Here is a 19,084-nt window from a genome sequence, read left to right on the forward strand (position 1 = left end):
TAGTTACTGTAGTGCTGACAGCCATCATTAGCACTGATAACCAACATGGCAGCCCATCAACTAGAGATGTCATCAAAAAACAGAAACACACAAAGGCAGTCAGGAATTTGTTTACATAGACTATTCAATCCGTTAATAAACAGAGCCAAAGCAGGAAGCAGCTGATTCAGCTCTGCATTGTCTAATCTACGTGAGGGATGCACAAGCTCAAGCATCCACGTGATGAATCGATTCCGAGGGAGAAAAGAATTTAGTGAATAAAGGACTGGGGATAGTGCAGCTTTAAGGGAGCATATGAAAAAGCAGGAACCAGCAAAATCCCTAATCATATCAGGATGTGGGCTGCTGCTCAATTTTCCACACAAACCAATGAGTTTGTCTCTTCCTGTATCAGTGCTCCAAGCAGGGCCCCCTGTGAAATCAGTGCCACAGCTATAAACTTTATCCTATTCCTGAACCTTGACCTTTCCAAGGTTAGCTCCATTAAATCATCCATTTAAAAGTGAAATAGAAAACAGCATGTGGATCTCGTAGCAGCAGTGGAATTTCAGGAAATGGAACAAAAAAAAAACCCTCTGGTGTACTGTACCTGATCCTCCAGTTGTTTTCCCTGCTGGCTTCCATCTTCCTTTCCCAGGCTGTCTGGGATGGGTGCCATTGACACATACTTTCCACCCTTGAATGCCAACAGAGGTTCTTCTTGGCCGCACAGAGCTTCCAGGAAGTACTTTAGCACTGTGACCCTTTTGCAGTCAGCCGCTATTACCTAGTGTTTTGGGGAGGAAACCAGAACATTAAGCAGGGGGTAAAAACCACATTGTTGGTCAAATGCCAAAAGGCTGATGAAAAACGTGTCAAACAAAACTTAGACTACAGGGGAGGGGTTGCGCTGAGACTGGGCTGGGGAAAGCATCAGGAGCCACAAGAATGGTCACAAGGTGGTTCACATGCTTGCACCAGTAGTCACTATGTGCAACCAAATTCAAGAGAAAGGAACAGTATGAGGACGGAGCAGCAAATTTCAAAAGTTTAAGTCACTAAAAGGAAACTTAAAAGCATTTCCACAATAGCATCAACTTCCTCCTTTCTCTAACTTTAGCCACCTATTATCATACTACTTGTCAGCCACTTGACATGAGCATGATCCATGACCACAAAACCAAAATCTTAGGCTTGACCTTAAGCCAGGGGGCACAGACATTAAGTCATTTCTGTGTTTTTTTTTCTGGTCAGGAGGCTCACTGACACTCCTACAAAGTGACTAAACACAGCACTAATTCTGAAACCATAATGCTTGTTTTTCATTACAAATTATTGTACTGAAATTGACAGCATATTCTTGACAAATGGATAAAACATTGCATTTTTACTTTTAACAAATGTAAGGGTATTTGAGTCCAAATATATTTTCACAACATGGAAAACTGTGTTATGAAGATATGGCCTTACTGTACTTTTAAGAGAGTAAAAGCTGGCAGTGACAGCACCAAGTGTTCTCAAGAAGACACAACATAACATGTAATCCAGCTACTGGGCTAGCTGGTTGACTGGAAACAACAAAACAGAATTGAATTACGCCAATCAGTTTAAATTATACCCCCAAAAATACTAAATTCCAATCAAGTTTGAATTGAGTATATTGACAATCTTAAAAGCCAGTGCTTTGGGGTATAAGACAGGGAAAAGTGAACAGTTGGGAGGAGAACTGCCACCAGACCAACAGCTATAGACTGCCAGTCAGAACTCTCTGAGAGGTATCTGTCTAGAGAAGGAGTTTGCAAACAGAAAAAAACATCAACACAGACCTGGAGAGCCAATCTACCAACAGAACTGCCACCAGACCAACAGCTGTAGACTGCCAGTCAGAACTCTCTGAGAGGTATCTGTCTAGAGAAGGAGTTTGCAAACAGAAAAAACATCAACACAGACCTGGAGAGCCAATCTACCAACAAAGATAAAGAGAAGATTCAACCACTGGCGGGGTTTTAAAATTTAAATTTTTCTGTAAACCTTAATTGGGAGTTTTATCAGACGAGTATTATAGAAGGGAAGGTAAAAGATACGTTGGGGAAGGAATTGCAAATAGCTGTTAATTATTCTCTGTTATACTTTAAGAAATAAAGTTGTTAATTTTTACTTTAAATAGTTCTTGGCCGCTCAAATATTTACAGATCACTGCATGGGATAAAGCTTTTCTGTGTTGCTGGTTTTAAAATAAGCAGGAGGGTTTACCCAGTGTTGTAACACTTTGGGGGCTCGACTGGGATTTGAACTGTTTTAGACAGATTTGAATAGATTTGGAGGTATGAAAAATCCCAGCAGATTTAAACACTTGCAGGTTAAGTGTCCTACTTCTTTAAATAAAATGTAGGTGAGACAATTTGTTTACTTTAGGTGACTTGTGGTTCATCAAATTTAAAGTGAAATGGCTCTTAAAATTGCTGAGGAGGTTCTGGGATTCTCAAATTTGCCAAGAAAGTTTAGAAGGAAAGAAAAAGACCATACATTTAGAATTAGCAAATAAGTTAGATTTGGGTTTAACCAAGGATAAAAGTAAAGCTGAAACTGTAAAGAAGTTACTCAAACACTGAGGTGTGTCAGAGAAACATGAGAGGGGAAAGAAAGAGAGGGAAAAGAAAGCGAGAGAACGTTCTTAGCTGAGCAAAAAGAGAGAATTTGAACTTGAGAAGTTGTGACTTAGTCAGTCAAGTCAAGTTAACAGATGGAGATTAAAAGAGCAAGTAGTGATATATAAAAATATGTCAAAACTCTGCCACATTTTAACGAGAAAGATGTTGAACCTTTCTTTATTTCTTTTGAAAAATTGGCTGGGTAGATAGAGTGGTCCGAGGATTTATGGGTCATGCTAATTCAGACTAAACTGGTAGGCAGAGCGAGTGAGGTATTTGCCGCACTGTCCGATGAGGTGTTAAGAGATTATGAAGAGGATAAACAGGCTATTATAAGTGCTTATGAATTGGTACCAGAAGTGTATAGACAGCGGTTCAGAAACACAAAGAAGGAACCAGGTCAGACTTCTGTTGAGTTTGAAAAAATTAAACATAGTCATTTTGATCGATGGGTATGTGGTTTGAAAATAGATAGGAGATTTGAGGTTCTAATACAGACTATTCTGCAGGAGGATTTTAAAAGTTCATTTCCAGAGACGGTAAGAAATCACATGGAGGAACAGAAAGTTCAGGAAGTGAGAAGGGCAGCAGAATTAGCTGATGAGTACATGCTTCCAGCTAGAATTTCGCCTTGTGAGGGATAGTAATTGGGAGAAGGGGAGATTGTGCACTACTAAACCAAGAATTGAGTGCACTGGTAAGAATTTACCACAGGTTAAAAGAGAAGACCAAGAGGGTGGAAAGGAGGTGAAAGGCCTCAGGTGCTTCCACAGTGGTAAAGTGGGACATGTAAAGTCACATGTAAAAAAAGGCACTGTGGGAAAAGAAGCTTATCAGTGGCACTAGTGAAGGCAGTAAAGAAGACCCCAAGAGCCAAGTAGCTGCAGGAGAGGGCACAGCCGAGGCAGGGGCTGGGTGTGGCATTAGTACCTGATCTCTATAAAGAATTCACCTCTGTGGGTAAAGTTTACTCAGAAAGAACAGGGGGAGAAGAACAAGAAGTTATAGTTTTGAGATAAACCGGATCGAAACAGTCGCCAATAGTAAGGGATGCGCGAACATGCATTTTTTCTGACATGTTACCCGAGAGTGTGGTAATTTGTGGGATAGATGGACACAAATTTAGCATCCCCTGTGTAAGATCAGGTTGGAGTGCCAACTCAAAACTGGGGAAGAAACAGTGGGAGTGATTGACAGAGTCAGTTCCAGGAATTCAGTTTGTCTTTGGGAATGATTTGGCAGGATCCAAGTTGGGAGTGACAACCCTTGTGGTGGAGAAGCCCAAGGAAGACCAAGAAACCGAGGAGTTTAAAGAGAAATATCCTGGTATTTTCCCAGACTCTGTGGTAACCACAGCCCACTATCATAAGTCACAGCATGAAGTGAAAAGTAAAGAGAAAAATGATGGAGCTGACATTCAGTTAGGAGATACCCTGTTTAATGTAATGGTGCAGCAAAAACCTGAACAGGCAGACGGTCAGACAGAAGTGTTTAGTCCTGAAATGCTAAGGGACTCACAACAGCAAGACAAGACAATGAATGAGATATATGGGGATGCATACTCTGAAAAGGAAGCAGAGAATATTCTGGAGGGCTATTATCTGAAAGATAGAATCCTCAGATGGAAATGGAGACCAGGTTGTGTTGCCGGTAGCATACAGACAGGAAGTGTTATGGGTAGCACATGAACTACCTGGAGGAGGTCACTCAGGGGTACGAAAGACTCAGGCAAAGATACAAAAACATTTTTATTGGCCTGGAATGCACAAGGGTGTGGTTAACTTTTGCCATATGTGTCATATATTCCAAATGGTAGGTAAGTCACAGGGGGTGATAAAACATTTGTTGCTAATTTGCAGACTTGATGAACCTTTTATGCGGGTTATAATTGATTGTGTAGGTTCAATCTGAAGAACTAAAAGTGGAAAACAGTATTTGTTAACAATAATAGATGTGTCTACCAGATTTCTGGAGGCAATTCCATTCCGGACTATCAAGGGAAAAAGGGTAATAGAGGAGTTAGTAGCTTTCTTCACATGGTATGGGCTACCCAGAGAGATTCAGTTTGGCCAAGAGTAAGGAGGTTATGGATAGCTTAGGTGTACAGCACTTTAAATCCAGTGTGTATCACCCTGAATCCCAGGGAGCTTTAAAAAGGTGGCATCAGACCTTGAAGACCATGTTGACAGCATACTGTCAGGATCACCTGAATGATCAGGATAAAGATATCCCATTCGAATTGTTTGCCATTAGAGATGCCCCAAAGGAATCTATTCAGTTCACTCCCTTTGAGTTAATATTTGGGCATGAAGTGAGAGGCCCTTTAAAATTAATTAAAGAAAAAGTCGGAGATCTCACATTTAGGTTATGTCTTGGAGGTGCTGGAGAGCCTAAATCGAGTCGGCGAGTTAGCTAAACAGCACCTAAAGAGGGCACCGTGTAGAATGAAGCATGCGGCAGATAAAAGCTCAGAGACTCGGACATTTTCCCAAGGGGATGACGTGTTAGTACTGTTGCCAGTGATAGGAGATCCCTTCAAAGCCAGGTTTAGTGGTCCCTATCAAATTGAGAAAAAGTTGAGTCAGGTGAATTATTCAATAAAGATGCCAGATAGAAACAAAGGTAGCATGTGAACATGTTGAAACCGTATTAAACGAGAGAGAAAGAACTGAAGAAACAGGTGTTAGTTTCTGCCCTGCAGAGTGAGGAATCAAATCCAGATGATGTGGATTTTGTTTGCCTCAAAAGAGATTACAAAATGGAGAAGTCCTTGAGGAGTGGGATCCTTTAGTAAGCTCTCTGTCTCAGGAGAGAGAATGCAGTTCAAAGATTTGTTACTGCAATACAAGGACATATCTAAGAATCAGATGGGAAGGACTAATGATATTGTACATGAAGTAGACAACACCCCTATCGGCTTAATCCTTTCAAAGCCAGACAGGTCCAGATGGAGGTGGAGGCCATGCTTGATGGGAGATCATCAAACCAAGCCAGAGTGAGTGGAGTTCGCTGATCATCTTAGTTCCCAAACCGGATGGGACTCAATGGTTCTGCGTGGATTAAAGGAAGGTCAATGCCGTTACAAAATCGGACTCATATCAAATTCCTAGATTGAAGGATTGTATTGGGAAATTCGGACAAGCCAGTTCCATCATCAAGTTGGACTTAATGCATGGTTACTGGCAGGTACCTTTATCAGAGTCAGTGAAAGAAATTTCCACATTTGTAACCCCAAATGGGTTATATCTGTTTAAAGTGATGCACTTTGGAATGAAGAACGCATCTGCCACATTCCAAAGACTCATGAACAGAGTTGTAGATGGGTTAACAAACTGTGCAGTCTATTTAGTAAGTCCTGGAAAGATCACATGGTATAGTTGGCAGAGCTCTCCGAATGACTATGAGAAGCAAAACCGGTGATAAACTTAAATAAAATGGAATTCGTGAAAGCAGACGTTCATGTGGCGTTCATGGGACATAATATTGGTCATGGAAGGCTGACCCCACGGAACATAAAGACAAAGACTATCGAGGAATGTCCAAGACCAACCTCGAAGAAAGAGGTGCTTCGATTCTTGGGACTCAGCGGATTTTATCAACAGTTTCAAACTTCAGCAGTGTAGCGGCACCGTTAGCCGATTTGCTGAAGAAGAACACAAAGTTGCAGTGGACAGAACCATGGCAGGAGGCATTTGACCATTTGAAAGCCATATTAACCACCAAACCCGTTTTAGCTACACCAAACTTTTCAAAACCTTTTAAAGTCGCCATTGATGTTAGTGATATACGATTGGAGCTGTACTCCTACAGGACGATGAGGATGGGATTGAACTGCCAGTTGGTTAGTTTTCAAAGAAGATAAACATCCCCCAGAGGAAATACTCCACAATCAAAAAAGAACGATTGAGTTTGGTAGTGATCTGACAATATTTTAATGTGTATGTCACGAACAACATGTCGGAGACGGTTGAGTACACTGACCACAGTCTGCTTACATTCTTAGAACACTTTTAAGACAAGAATATGAGACTATTTCATTTGAGTCTTATGTGACAGACTTTTAATTTAAAAATCATACATGTTGCGGGTCAGAAGAATGTAATCACAGACGCATTATCGTGGATTTAACTGAGAGAGTTTAGATGAGATTTGACTTTATTTAATGTTATATGTATATGGGTATATGGGAAAAAGTTATAGTGAACTTATATTGGAGTTAACTGTATGTTAGGGTAATGTGTTTAAAACAGTAGAGAAAAAAGAATGAAGCCATCTTTTCAGTGTGATGGTTCATTTTTTCTTAAAGGGGGAAGTGTTATGAAGATGTGGCCTTACTGCATTTTTAAGAGAATTAAAAGCTAGCAGTGACAGCACCAAGTGTTCTCAAGAAGACATAACATGTAATCCAGCTACTGGGCTAGCTGGTTGACTGGAAACAATAAAACAGAATTGAATTACACCAATCAGTTTAAATTATACTCCCAAAAATACCAAATTCCAATCAAGTTTGAATTGAGTATATTGACAATCTTAAAAGCCAATGACTTTTGATCAGATGCTTTGGGGTCTAATACTGGGGAAAATTGAACAGTTGGGAGGAGAACTACCACCAGACCAACAGCTGTAGACTGCTAGTCAGAACTGTCTGAGAGGTACCTGTCTAGAGAAGGAGTCTGCACAGAGAAAAAACCTCAAAACTGATTTGGGGAGCCAATCTACCGACAAAGATAAAGAGATGGTTCGACCACTGGGGGGTTGGGGGGGGTTAAATTTGAATTTTTCTGTAAATCTTAAATGGGAATTTTATCAGGCTAGTATTACAGAAAGGAAGGTAAAAGATAGGTTTGGGGGAAGGAATTGTAAATAGTAGGTAATTATTCTCTGTTATACTTTAAGAAATAAAGCTGTTAATTTTTACTTTAAATAGTTCTTGGCCACTTGAATTTTTACAAATTACTGCATGGGATATATCTTTTCTGTGTTTCTGGTTTTAAATTAAGCAGGAGGATTTACTCTGTGTTGTAACAATTGCACTGGCAACAATTATAGATACAGGCCACGGATAGGGTTAATTTAAGTCACTCAAAGAATTGAATTTCCCACAACTTAATAAAACGCTATCCTGCAAACTTTGAAGTAGCTTTACAGGTAGCCACCAAATTATAGGAAGGTTACAGTTACAAGCGAAGCCCAGTTACGTTTTGCTACAGGCAAGACCTCATTCCCCACAATATATTATTCCCCAAAACATATTATTCACTAAGCCACTTGGGACAGTAGGTCCTGAGCATAAATTGAATCTCTGTATTTCTAGGAAGTGGCATGTTGGACTCCATCACACATCCCTGTTGGAAGACCCAACATATAAACACTTGTTGTGTAATACTGAAACATTAAATATGTTTATTCACAGGAAAACTTATTTTCAGAAACAAAATATGGTAATTGTACTTAAATATGGTAGCTTGAAACCAGATCATAGAGTGCTAAAACCTGCAAAATCAGCAACACTGAATCATTCTTTTGAATCCATGGTGAGGCACTTCTAGATCACAATCATGAAAGTAGGACAGACTTTTATGATAGGAGAGAGATACCAAGGCTAGTATTCTAAACTTTAAAAAAGTACAATTGAGGGCGTGAAAGTGGAGCTAGCTGAAGTGAATTCTCAAATTAAAGGAGAGATCAGTAGAGATGCAGTAGCAGACATTTAAGGGAATATTTCAGCATTTATAGGATACATTCCAACGAGAAAGAAAAGTTCCAAGAAGAAGATCAGCATCCGTGGTGACCTGAAAAGTTGAAGAAAACTTAAAGAAAAAGCATGTAATTGCACAAATCAGGTGGGTGAGAGGATTGGACAGATCATATTTTTTTAAAAACCAAAGAACAATTAAAATAATGAGGAGGTTCAAAATTAGAGCTTGAGAGAAGGGTAGCTAGAAGGAACTGTCAGGTAGGGAGGAAGTGATAAGGGAACTATGGTTTACTTAAGAAATTGCATCTTTTGTTAAAGGAGGTGGCTTATGTGACGTTAGGATGAGATGGTTCAGATGAGGCGATGGAGAGTTACAGATTAGCTAGGAAGATTTAAAGAGAGAGTTAAGACGAGCAAGGAGAGGACATGAGCAGTCGTTAGGAGGTAGAATAAAGGAGAACCCTAAAGCTTTCTATAGGTCTGTGAGGAATAAAAGGATGACTAGGGTAGAAACAGGGCCAGTCATAGACAGAACTGGGAAGCTGTGTGTGGACCCTGTGGAGATCGGAGAGACTCTAAACTAAAACTTCGCATCTATATTCACTCAGGAAAAGGAGAATATTGTAGTGGAGAAGAATGAGATACGGGATATTAGACTAGAAAAGATCGAGGTTAGTTACAAACAGATGTTCTCAATTCTAAAAGGAGTGAAAGTAGACAAGTCCCCTGGGCCAGATAAGATTCATCCGAGGATTCTCTGGGAAGCTAGTGAAGAGATAGCAGAGCCTTTGGCCTTGTTCTTTGAGTCATCATTGTCTACAGGTTTAGTACCAGAGGACTGGAGGATTACAAACGTGTCTTTGTTCAAGACGGGCAGTAGAAATGACCCAGGTAATTGTAGACCAGTGAGCCTTACGTCTGTTATCGGAAAAGTTTTGGAAAGGATTATAAGAGATAGGATTTATAAGCATCTAGCAAGCAACAATTAGATTGCAGATAGTCAACATGGTTTCATCAAGGGCAGGTTGTCTCTCACAAACCTCATTGAGTTTTTTGAGAAGGTGACCAAGCTTGTGGATGAGGGTAGGACAGTTGACGTGGTGTACATGGACTTTAGTAAAGCCTTTGATAAGGTTCCAAATGGTAGTTGTTGGAGAAAATGTACAGGCATGGGATTGAGGGTGATTTAGCAGTTTGGATTAGAAACTGGCTTCCTGAAAGAAGACAGCGAGTTATGGTTGATGGAAAATATCAGCCTGGAGTCCGGTTACTAGTGATATGCCATAAGGTTCTGTTTTGGGACCACTGCTGTTTGTTATTTTTATAAATGATTTGGATGCAGGTTGCATGGGGACTTGGATAACTGCAGAATTGGGCTGAGAGGTGGCAAATGGAGTTCAATGCAGATAAATGTGAGATGATTCACTCTGGGAAGAATAACAGGAAGGCAGAATACTGGGTCAATGGAAAGATTCTTGGTAGTGTGGATGTGCAGAGGGATCTTGAAGTCCATGTACATAGATCCCTGAAAGTTGCTACCCAGGTTGATAGTGCTGTTAAGAAGGCATACGGTGTGTTAGGTTTCATTGGTAGAGGGATTGAGTTCTGAAGCCGTAATGTCATGCTGCAACTATACAAAACACTAGTGTGGCCGCACTTGGAATATAGTGTACAGTTCTGGTCGTCCCGTTACAGGAAGGATGTGGAAGCATTGGAAAAGGTGCAGAGGAGGTTTACCAGGATGTTGCCTGGTCTGGAGGGAAGATCTTATGGGGAAAGGCTGAGAGACTTGGGTCTGTTCTCATTGGAAAGAAGAAGGCGAAGAGGGGATTTGATAGAAACATACAAGATGATCAGAGGATTAGATAGGGTTGACAGTGAAACTCTTTTTCCTAGGATGATGATGTCAGCTTGTACAAGAGGGCATAACTACAAATTGAGGGGTGATAGATTTAAGACAGATGTCAGAGGCAGGTTCGTTACTCAGTGGTAAGGGCGTGGAATGCCCTGCCTGCCAATGTGGTTAACTCAGCCATATTAGGGGCATTTAAACAATCCTTGGGTGACACATGGATGATGATGGGATAATGTAGGGGGATGGGCTTAGATTAGTTCACAGGTTGGTGCAACATCGAGGTCCAAAGGGCCTGTTCAGCGCTGTACTGTTCTATGTCCTATTTCTGTAGATACTTATAAAACAAAAGTTAACAAAGTATGTCTGGAAAATTAATAATAGAAAAAAAGATCACTGATCAGTTGAACAAGTATTTTGCATGGTCTTCACTGTAAAATATACAAATAACATCTCAGAAATGCTTTTAAATCAGGAAATGGAAAGCAGAGAGGAAATCATGAAAATTATACTCATTGGGGAAGCGCAACTGAGAAAATTGTTGGAATTGAGAGTTAACACTCTCCTCAAAAAAAACTGGCTAGTGAGATAGCCACTGACACAGGGGGAGGTAATAGCCTTGTGGTATTATCACTGGAATGTTAATCCAGAGACCTCGGTAATGTTCTGGGGACCCGAATTCGAATGCTGCCATTCAACAAAAGGAAATCCAGAATTAAGGGTTTAATAATGACTATGAATCAATTGTTGGAATAACCCATGTGATTCATTAATGCCCTTTATGGAGGGAAACTGTCTTACAGCAATGTGGTTGACTCTTAAACCCTCTCTGGGCAATTAGGGATGGGGATAATGCTGTTAGGGAGACAATTCCCAGATTTTTGACCCAGTGACACTGAAGGAATGGCAACTTATTTCTATGTCAGGATGGTGAGTGTGGAGGGGAACTAATATTGAAAATAACTGCTTACCTCTTTTACTCAACAGAGGAGGGAGGCAGAAAGCAGCAACAATTGGCTAGCATCTGTCATGGGAAAATTGCTAGCAACTATCATTAAAGACATTATGACAGGGCATTTAGATAAATTCAAAGTAGTTCGGCAGGGTCAATGTGGTTTTGAGAAAAGAAATTATGTTTAACTAACTTATTGGAGTTCTTTAGATGTGGATGCAATGTGGATAAAGGGAATTGGTGGATGCTCTGGATTAAAATCTCCAAAGGAACATTGCACAGCTCCCCGTCTAGACTCAATGGAGTTTGGAAAAATGAGGGGGGAGATCTAATTGAAACCTACAGAATACTGATTGGCCTGGACAGAGGAGATTTTGGGAAGATGTTTCCATTGGCAGGAGAGACTAGGACCCGAGGGCACAGCCTTCAAGTAAAGGCCCTTTAGAACGGAGATAAAGGTGAAACTTCTTCAGCCAGAGAGTGGGGAATCTATGGAATTCATTGCCACAGAAGGCTGTGGAGGCCAGGTTATGGAGTATATTTAAGACTGAGATAGATAGGTTCTTCAGTATCAAGGGGATTCCAGGATTACGGGGAGAAAGCGGGAGAATGGGATTGAGAAACTTCTCAGCCATGACTGAATGATGGAGCAGACTCGATGGGTCGAATGGCCTAATTTCTGTTCCTATGTCTTATAGTCCTATTAAGGCATCTGGAAGGGAGGAACATCAAAAGTTATTGAAGACAATAAAAACTTATGGAATAGAGTGTAGTCAAATTGCCTGGATAGAAGATTGATTGATTGGTTTACAGGAAGCAGAGAGCACAAATTAAAGGGGTTTACTTCTGTTCAGCACACCGCATGGACCTGTGTTGGGCCCTCAACATTTTACAAGTGAAACGAATAGCTCGGATGAAATGACAGAAGGCACGGAGCTAAATTTGGTGTTGACACCATAATAGGAAGAAAAGTAAGCTACGAAGTGGATGTAATAATGCTACAAAAGAATGTAGATAGATTAAACGAATAAGCAAAGATCTGGTAAATGGAGAACAATGTCAGTAAATATTAAACTTTTTCATTTTGGCAGGAAGAATAAAAAAAAGGAAAGATTGTAGAGGCTTGAAATGCAGAGGTGCCTGGGTGTCCTAGTGCAGAGGTCACAGAAGGCCAGGTACATACAGCAAACAAATAGAAAAACTAACAGAATGTTGTTGAATATTGCAAGAGGAATTGAGTAAAAAATTCTGGAAGCTGAGCCATATAGGGCACTGGTGAGACCATGAGGAGAAAGTGAGGACTGCAGATGCTGGAGATCAGAGCTGAAAATGTGTTGCTGGAAAAGCGCAGCAGGTCAGGCAGCATCCAAGGAACAGGAGAATCAACGTTTCGGGCATAAGCCCTTCTTGAGCCCCGCCCCTCCAACCACCACCAGGACAGAACCCCACTGGTCCTCACCTACCACCCCACCAACCTCCATGTACAGCGTATCGTCCGCCGTCATTTCCGCCACCTCCAAACGGACCCCACCACCAGGGATATATTTCCCTCTCCTCCCCTATCAGTGTTTCGAAAAGACCACTCCCTCCGTGACTCCCTCGTCAGGTCCACACCCCCCACCAACCCAACCTCCAGTCCCAGCATCTTCCCCTGCAACCGCAAGAAATGCAAAACTTGCACCCACACCTCCCCCATTACTTCCCTCCAAGGCCCCAAGGGATACTTCCATATCCGCCACAAATTCACCTGCACCTCCACACACATCATCTATTGCATCCGCTGCACCCGATGTGGCCTCCTCTATATTGGGGAGACAGGCCGCCTACTTGCGGAACGTTTCAGAGAACACCTCTGGGACACCCGGACCAACCAACCCAACCACTCCTTCGTTAAGTAGCACGATAGGACATTGTCATTACCTTTTATATGTTTTCAGAATTTGGAACAAAATAAATATTTTCTCTGAGATATATAGCAATTTGACTTTTCAACGATCCACTAGAATTGTCTTTGCAGGATTGGCATAGAGTCATACAGTTGTACAGCATGGAAACAGACCCTTCGGTCCAACTCGTCCATGCTGACCAGATCCTAAATAAACCTAGTCTCATTTGCCAGCAATTGGCTCATATCTATCTAAACCCTTCCTATTCATGTATGCATCCAGATACCTTTTAAATATTGTAAATGTACCAGCCTCCACCACTTCCTCAGGCAGCTCATTCCATACACCCACAGCCTTTAGTGGGAAAAAGCTGCCCCTTAGATCCCTTTTAAATCTTTACGCTCTCACTCTAAACCTATGCCCTCTAGTTCAAGATTCCCCCACCACAGGGAAAAGACCTTATCTATTTACCCTATCCATGCCCCTCATGATTTAAAAGCCACTGCAGGTCACCCCTCAGCCTCCAACTCTCTAAGTAAAACAGTCCCAGCCTATTCAGCTTCTACCTATGAACTAGTTTGATCTTTATGACCACAGAATGGTTACAATGTAGGAGGTGGATATTTAGCCCAATGTCTCTCTGCTGGCTCTTCAAATGAGCATTTCACCTAGTCCCTACTCCAACTCACCCCCTCCAACCCTCAACACATACGTACATACACACACCCACACCCACAAAATCATTAATATTCTTTTCAGATTATAACCCAACTCCTCTCGACTGCCTTAATGGAGCGAACAGCTGTGGTCCTTCCAGACTTTGAGCCTACTCCACCATTTAATGCGATGGAGGCTGATCCGGCTGATCTTGCCCATTTTCCTGCCTGTTCCCCAGAACCTTTGATCCCAATGTGAATCAAAAATCTAATTCGTCTCTGAGTAAATTTAAAGACCCAGCCTCTGGGGAACAGAATTCTACACTTTAATGACCCTCTGGGAAAATGTTCCTCCGATCTCTCCCTTAAAAGGAAGAACCTCTTATTCTATATACCTTACGTTTAGCCCCTCCCACAACAGGAAACATCAGTGGGGTATCCATCCCAACCACAGTCCCAGTTCACCAACCTACCAATGGGACAGAGGTTCTTCATCCCTAGAAACACTAACGTGAATCATGTCTCTAGCCTCAGCAAAACTTCCACATTCTTGCTGAAATATGGTGCCCAGTACTGGATTCAATATTGCAGTTCGGGGCCAAGCCAGCACTTTAACAAGTTTAACCGCCTTATATTTGTACTCTATGCTCTCAATAATAAAGCCTGCGAGTCTGGATGTTTTATTCAGTGTTCCTAACCTGCCCTGCCATCTTCAATTACTATTCTATATATCCCCCTTCATCCCTCTGCTCCTGCACCCTCTTTAGAGTTAAGCTCTTTATTTTGTTCCATCTCTCCACGTTCCTCCCAATAAAAAGAATCATTTCTCACTTTCCAGCACTGAACCAAACCCTGTGTCCCCTTCTAAATTATATTGAATCCTCAAAATTCACAATGATTCCACCTTTCAGATCATTCACAAATTCTGAAATTGTCCAGAGTATATGATGGTCTAGTACAGAACAGGAAAAGCAAGGGTCTGAACACTGACCCTGGGGAGCTCCAAGACAAACCCTCCTTCAGCTCAAAAGCATCCATCAACTACTACTCTGTGTTTCTTATCACTCAAGAAATGCCATTTCCATGTTGTTATTGTTGCTGATACTCCACAAACTATAACCTTGCTCACAGGTCTGGGTGATGCTTGATCAAAGTCAATGTAAACCACATCAAGTGCACTAACCTCATCAACCTCTTGTTATAATTGTAGCAGCCTCCACCACTTCCTCTGGCAGCTCATTCCATACACGCACCACCCTCTGTGTGAAAAAGTTGCTCCTTAGATGCCATTTGAACCTTTCCCCTCTCACCTTAAACCTACGCCCTCTGAGACCCATCTAGTTTTGTTCTACCAGCATACTCATGGTCTAACAAGGCGATACCAGCAAAACGAGAAAAGGAGCTTTTTTTTAATCAACAAAATCCTTTGAAGAAAGCTCTTGCCATCATTATGGAGATTACGGTCTACTGTAAGCATACAAGTTGCCTGTTTTAGGCTAATAATGAAATCTGCATCAACTCATTTCACCCATATTGGACCTGGACAGGCTGCTACTCAGATGGATTAACCTGATCATTTCTACTTGTGCATTCAGACAAATTATGGTATCAAACATTCACAAATTAAAGTTCTTTTGTCTATATGAAGGGAACAGGCAAGTCTCTGACCTCTCACCTGAAAAGCAACATCAATTCAAGCTGCTATTCAGCTCAGCGACACCCCATGATTGTAAATTTCATATTTTAGCCATTCTTTGGTTGAGGTTTCTCTTGAATCAATCAGTACTAATTTCATCGAGTTTTGAGAAGATTTGTAGCTCAGTGTGAGGTTCTGGATGTAGGTTTGCTCACTGAGCTGGAACGTTTCATCACCAATTTTATAATTATGGGGCAGTTTGCTCTAGTACGACATACAAATGGAAATATCATTTTTATATTTATCCTATTAAATTCTTCCATAATCCTCAAGATCACTATCAGCTTGAATCTTCCAATCTCTTTTAACTATTGTAATTGAGCCAATTAATCCAAGAAAGTCCCACCATCCACCTGCACTTGTTCGCTACCTAACATAGCTGGAGAATCACATCAGATTCTCTCCACAGATGTTGCCAGGCTTGTCAAGCACACTCTATTTTTGTTTCAGATTTCTAGCATCTTCAGCATTTGGCTTTTATTTGAGTCTATAATTTGCTTAAACTGCTGTTGAGATTTAGCCTGGTTGTTTGCGATCATCTACATGATAGACACTTGCGAGTTGTACTTGGTGAGAATTTGAGAATAAGGAGATCAATCAACAGTAAGAATCAAAGCATAGAGTGATACTGCACACGAGTCCGTTCAACCAGATTCGAGAAGTTATAGCATTTTGCACATTCCCCACCTCTTGCTCCAAAACCCCCGAAATATTTCTCAAGTATTTATCCAATTCTTTTCGAAAATTACCATTGAACTACATATTATCAGCATAACACAGATCATAATGTCTCACCTCAAACATTTTGTCTCATCAGCACCCTGTTTTATTTCTGAGAAAAAGAAATAGGGAAGTAACAGAGAGGGAGGGAGGAGGAGGAAGGGAGAGTTAAAAAGAATGAGTGGAAGAGAGAGAAAGGGGTGGAGTGGAAGGGAGAGCGAGAAAGATAGAGGGAGGAACAGGGAGACAAGAGAAGGAAAGGATGCAGAAAGAGAGGAGTGGAGATGAAGAGAAAAAGAGGGAGTGATAAAAGTGGAGAGTTTACATGTAGGGGTCTTGGAGGGAAGAAAAAATAGCAAACAGAGAGTGTGTGAAGTGGGAGAGATGGGAAAGAAATTTAAACTGCTAAACACTGTGTAAAACAAAATCTTCTGAACAACCCATCTGCTCCTCACAGCCCTGACTCAGCGCACTGAAATCTTGCTGTGTTGTTGCAGTGAAGCACTGTTTTGAATGTCCTTTCTGGATCTTGTTAACTATCTTTGGGACTGATGTAGCATTAGGACCCTACACAGGGCTGTATAGGCCCAGGAGCATGCCCAGGCACAGTTCAGGCACAGGAGTTTGTCCAAGGCCTGTAAATGCACAGGAGCTTGTAACTGAGCCTGTACGGGTGGAGGAAACAAGACATGCTGTCACCCAATGTCGACAAATAGACCATATTTCATTGACCAACCCTCTTTCAATATTACTTCAAACCATTTTCCTGTTATTTGTCACAACGTTACTCATATCACTTTCAACTACTTCAGGATTTACCTGGTCTCTCATAACCTTCTCTTCAGTCGAGTTTCTTGTTTATTATATAACTCTTGTCATTTTTAATCATCACCTACAAATTAGCAATAACTTTTAACAATTTTCTTCGTGATTTATTTCTAAAATAGTTAATGACTCCTTTTAATTTATTGAACAACTTTCCTCATAATCCTTGGTGTTGTTGTCCTGCTCTTAACCTTTTGCTGAGTTTCTCATTATCCTTTAACTTGATTGTATCTAAACAGCTCAAGGGAAGTAACAAAGATCATTAAATGTCATGAACAGGGACAGAAATTAACCTGAAAGACAAATAGGTTTATATTTGGATAAGACAACAAAAGAATTGCTGAAATAATGCGTCAGCTATAGAATGTTTAAGTTAAATTCCGCTGGAATACCGAATTGCTCTGAACAACACGCCTTAGGAAGGAGAAATTGGTTTGGAGGTGGTGCAGTATCAATTTATTCATCAGAGTGACACCTGGACTACAAGGGTTAAATTATGAAGTGAGAAGCGAAACGAGAGTTGCGATCTCTGGAATTTAGAAGATTGAGGCAACACTTGATCAAAGTTTTCAAGATATTAAGGTAATCAGATAGAGTAGAAATAAAAACTATTTTTGCTCGTTGGGGAGTCTCGACTGAGCACCAGATTCATAAAATTCATACCTTTCAAAAGTCAGATTAAGGAACATGCCTTCACACAAACGGTGGTAGAATTCTGGAACTCTCTGGCAAATTGTTTCATGGGAAACAATTGTTAACTTAAAACTTAGACTTTTGTTAACCAAATGTATTTAAGAATACAGGGGAAAATTGTATCAGTGAAGTTAAATCTGAGATCAGTTAGGATCTCAGTGAATGGCAGAAGCAGGCTCGAAAGCTAAGTGGCCTTCTCCTATTCCTCACATCCTCTTAAGCCCTCTACATCAATTTTAATTGGTTTCAAATCTTTTCATCCATGACATCTTAAAATTACTGGTCACTCTTTGCTTTGAGTATTCAAAGCAAAATATTCAGATTTTAAATACACAAACATTATCACATGGATTGGGGAAAACTGTACAATATTGATAAAATGGAACCTTATTGGCTTAAGATTTCCTTCTTACTGAAGCCAATATTTGACATGAATCTTCAGTTGACTATTCACAAAGTTCAGATGAGAGCTTGTTATTGCCCCATTTGTTCTTGATACAGTGTACATTAATGTCACCAGTAAAGAGCTTGCTCAGGTGATTTGCCTGCTGACGGAACTGAAAGTTCTGCTCGGTTTATTTCAAACTGGCCATGGCCTCAGAATTCTGTTCACATGTTAATGATGCCTTAAAAGAAGGTTAAGGTAAAAAGTTGGAGAAATAGGTTAGAGACCACATAAGAAACATGGACTGAGCATCCTCAGGAACTGCACAAGAATGAGACATGGAACATAAATGTACTTATACTCAACAATGTCAAGTGAATTATCACTCACAGCGTTGGCATGCTGTGTACAATTGCATAGAAGAAAAATGTGTGCACTGTAAGTTTGTTTGCAACCAAGTTCATCCTACACCCTCAAAACAGAAATAGAAAAATGATCCATTGGCTGGGCGCTTACCTGTCAAGTGCACAGGATTACCCTGAATTTGATTAGGGCCCTCTATTGAGGCTGCAGACATTGGTCACAACTCTTGGGGGCTTTCATTCCCTATTGCACCACAGCAGTTAGGCTACATGTGTTAAACTTCTTCAAGCACTAATTAGTTTTAGGGTATTAATGCATTTAAAATAACCAGGACTGGATGGGATCTATCCCAGGTTGCTGAGGGAGGCGAGAGAGGAAATAGCTGCGGCCCTGACAGATATCTTTGTGGCATTCTTAAACACAGGTGAGGTGCCGGAGGACTGGAGGGTTGTTCATGTTGTCCCCCTGTACAAGAAGGGTAGTAGGGATATTCCGGGTAACTACAGACCAGTGAGCCTGACGTCGGTGGTGGGGAAGTTGCTGGAGAGGGTACTGAGAGAAAGGATCTATTTATTTTTAGAAAAGAATGAGCTTCTCAGTGATAGGCAACATGGTTTTGTGCGGGGGAGATCGTGCCTTACCAACTTAATAGAGGTCTTCGAGGAAGTGACCAAATTGTTAGATGAAGGAAGGGCTGTTGATGTCATATACATGGACTTTAGTAAGGC

At 41.0% G+C, this 19,084-nt stretch overlaps 1 protein-coding gene across 1 annotated transcript in view; it reads right to left on the bottom strand.

The window, feature by feature from the left end:
- The window catches only part of smg6 (SMG6 nonsense mediated mRNA decay factor), a 409,499-nt gene that overhangs the window by 91,216 nt on the left and 299,199 nt on the right, over window positions 1-19,084 (bottom strand). The window contains exon 13 of the mRNA XM_043718890.1: window positions 590-766. Within this exon, the coding sequence (XP_043574825.1) occupies window positions 590-766 (177 nt within the window). The remainder of the gene's footprint in view (window positions 1-589; window positions 767-19,084) is intronic.

This window comes from Chiloscyllium plagiosum, chromosome 28, assembly GCF_004010195.1.
Source record: "Chiloscyllium plagiosum isolate BGI_BamShark_2017 chromosome 28, ASM401019v2, whole genome shotgun sequence".
Classification (NCBI taxonomy): Eukaryota; Metazoa; Chordata; class Chondrichthyes; order Orectolobiformes; family Hemiscylliidae; genus Chiloscyllium; species Chiloscyllium plagiosum.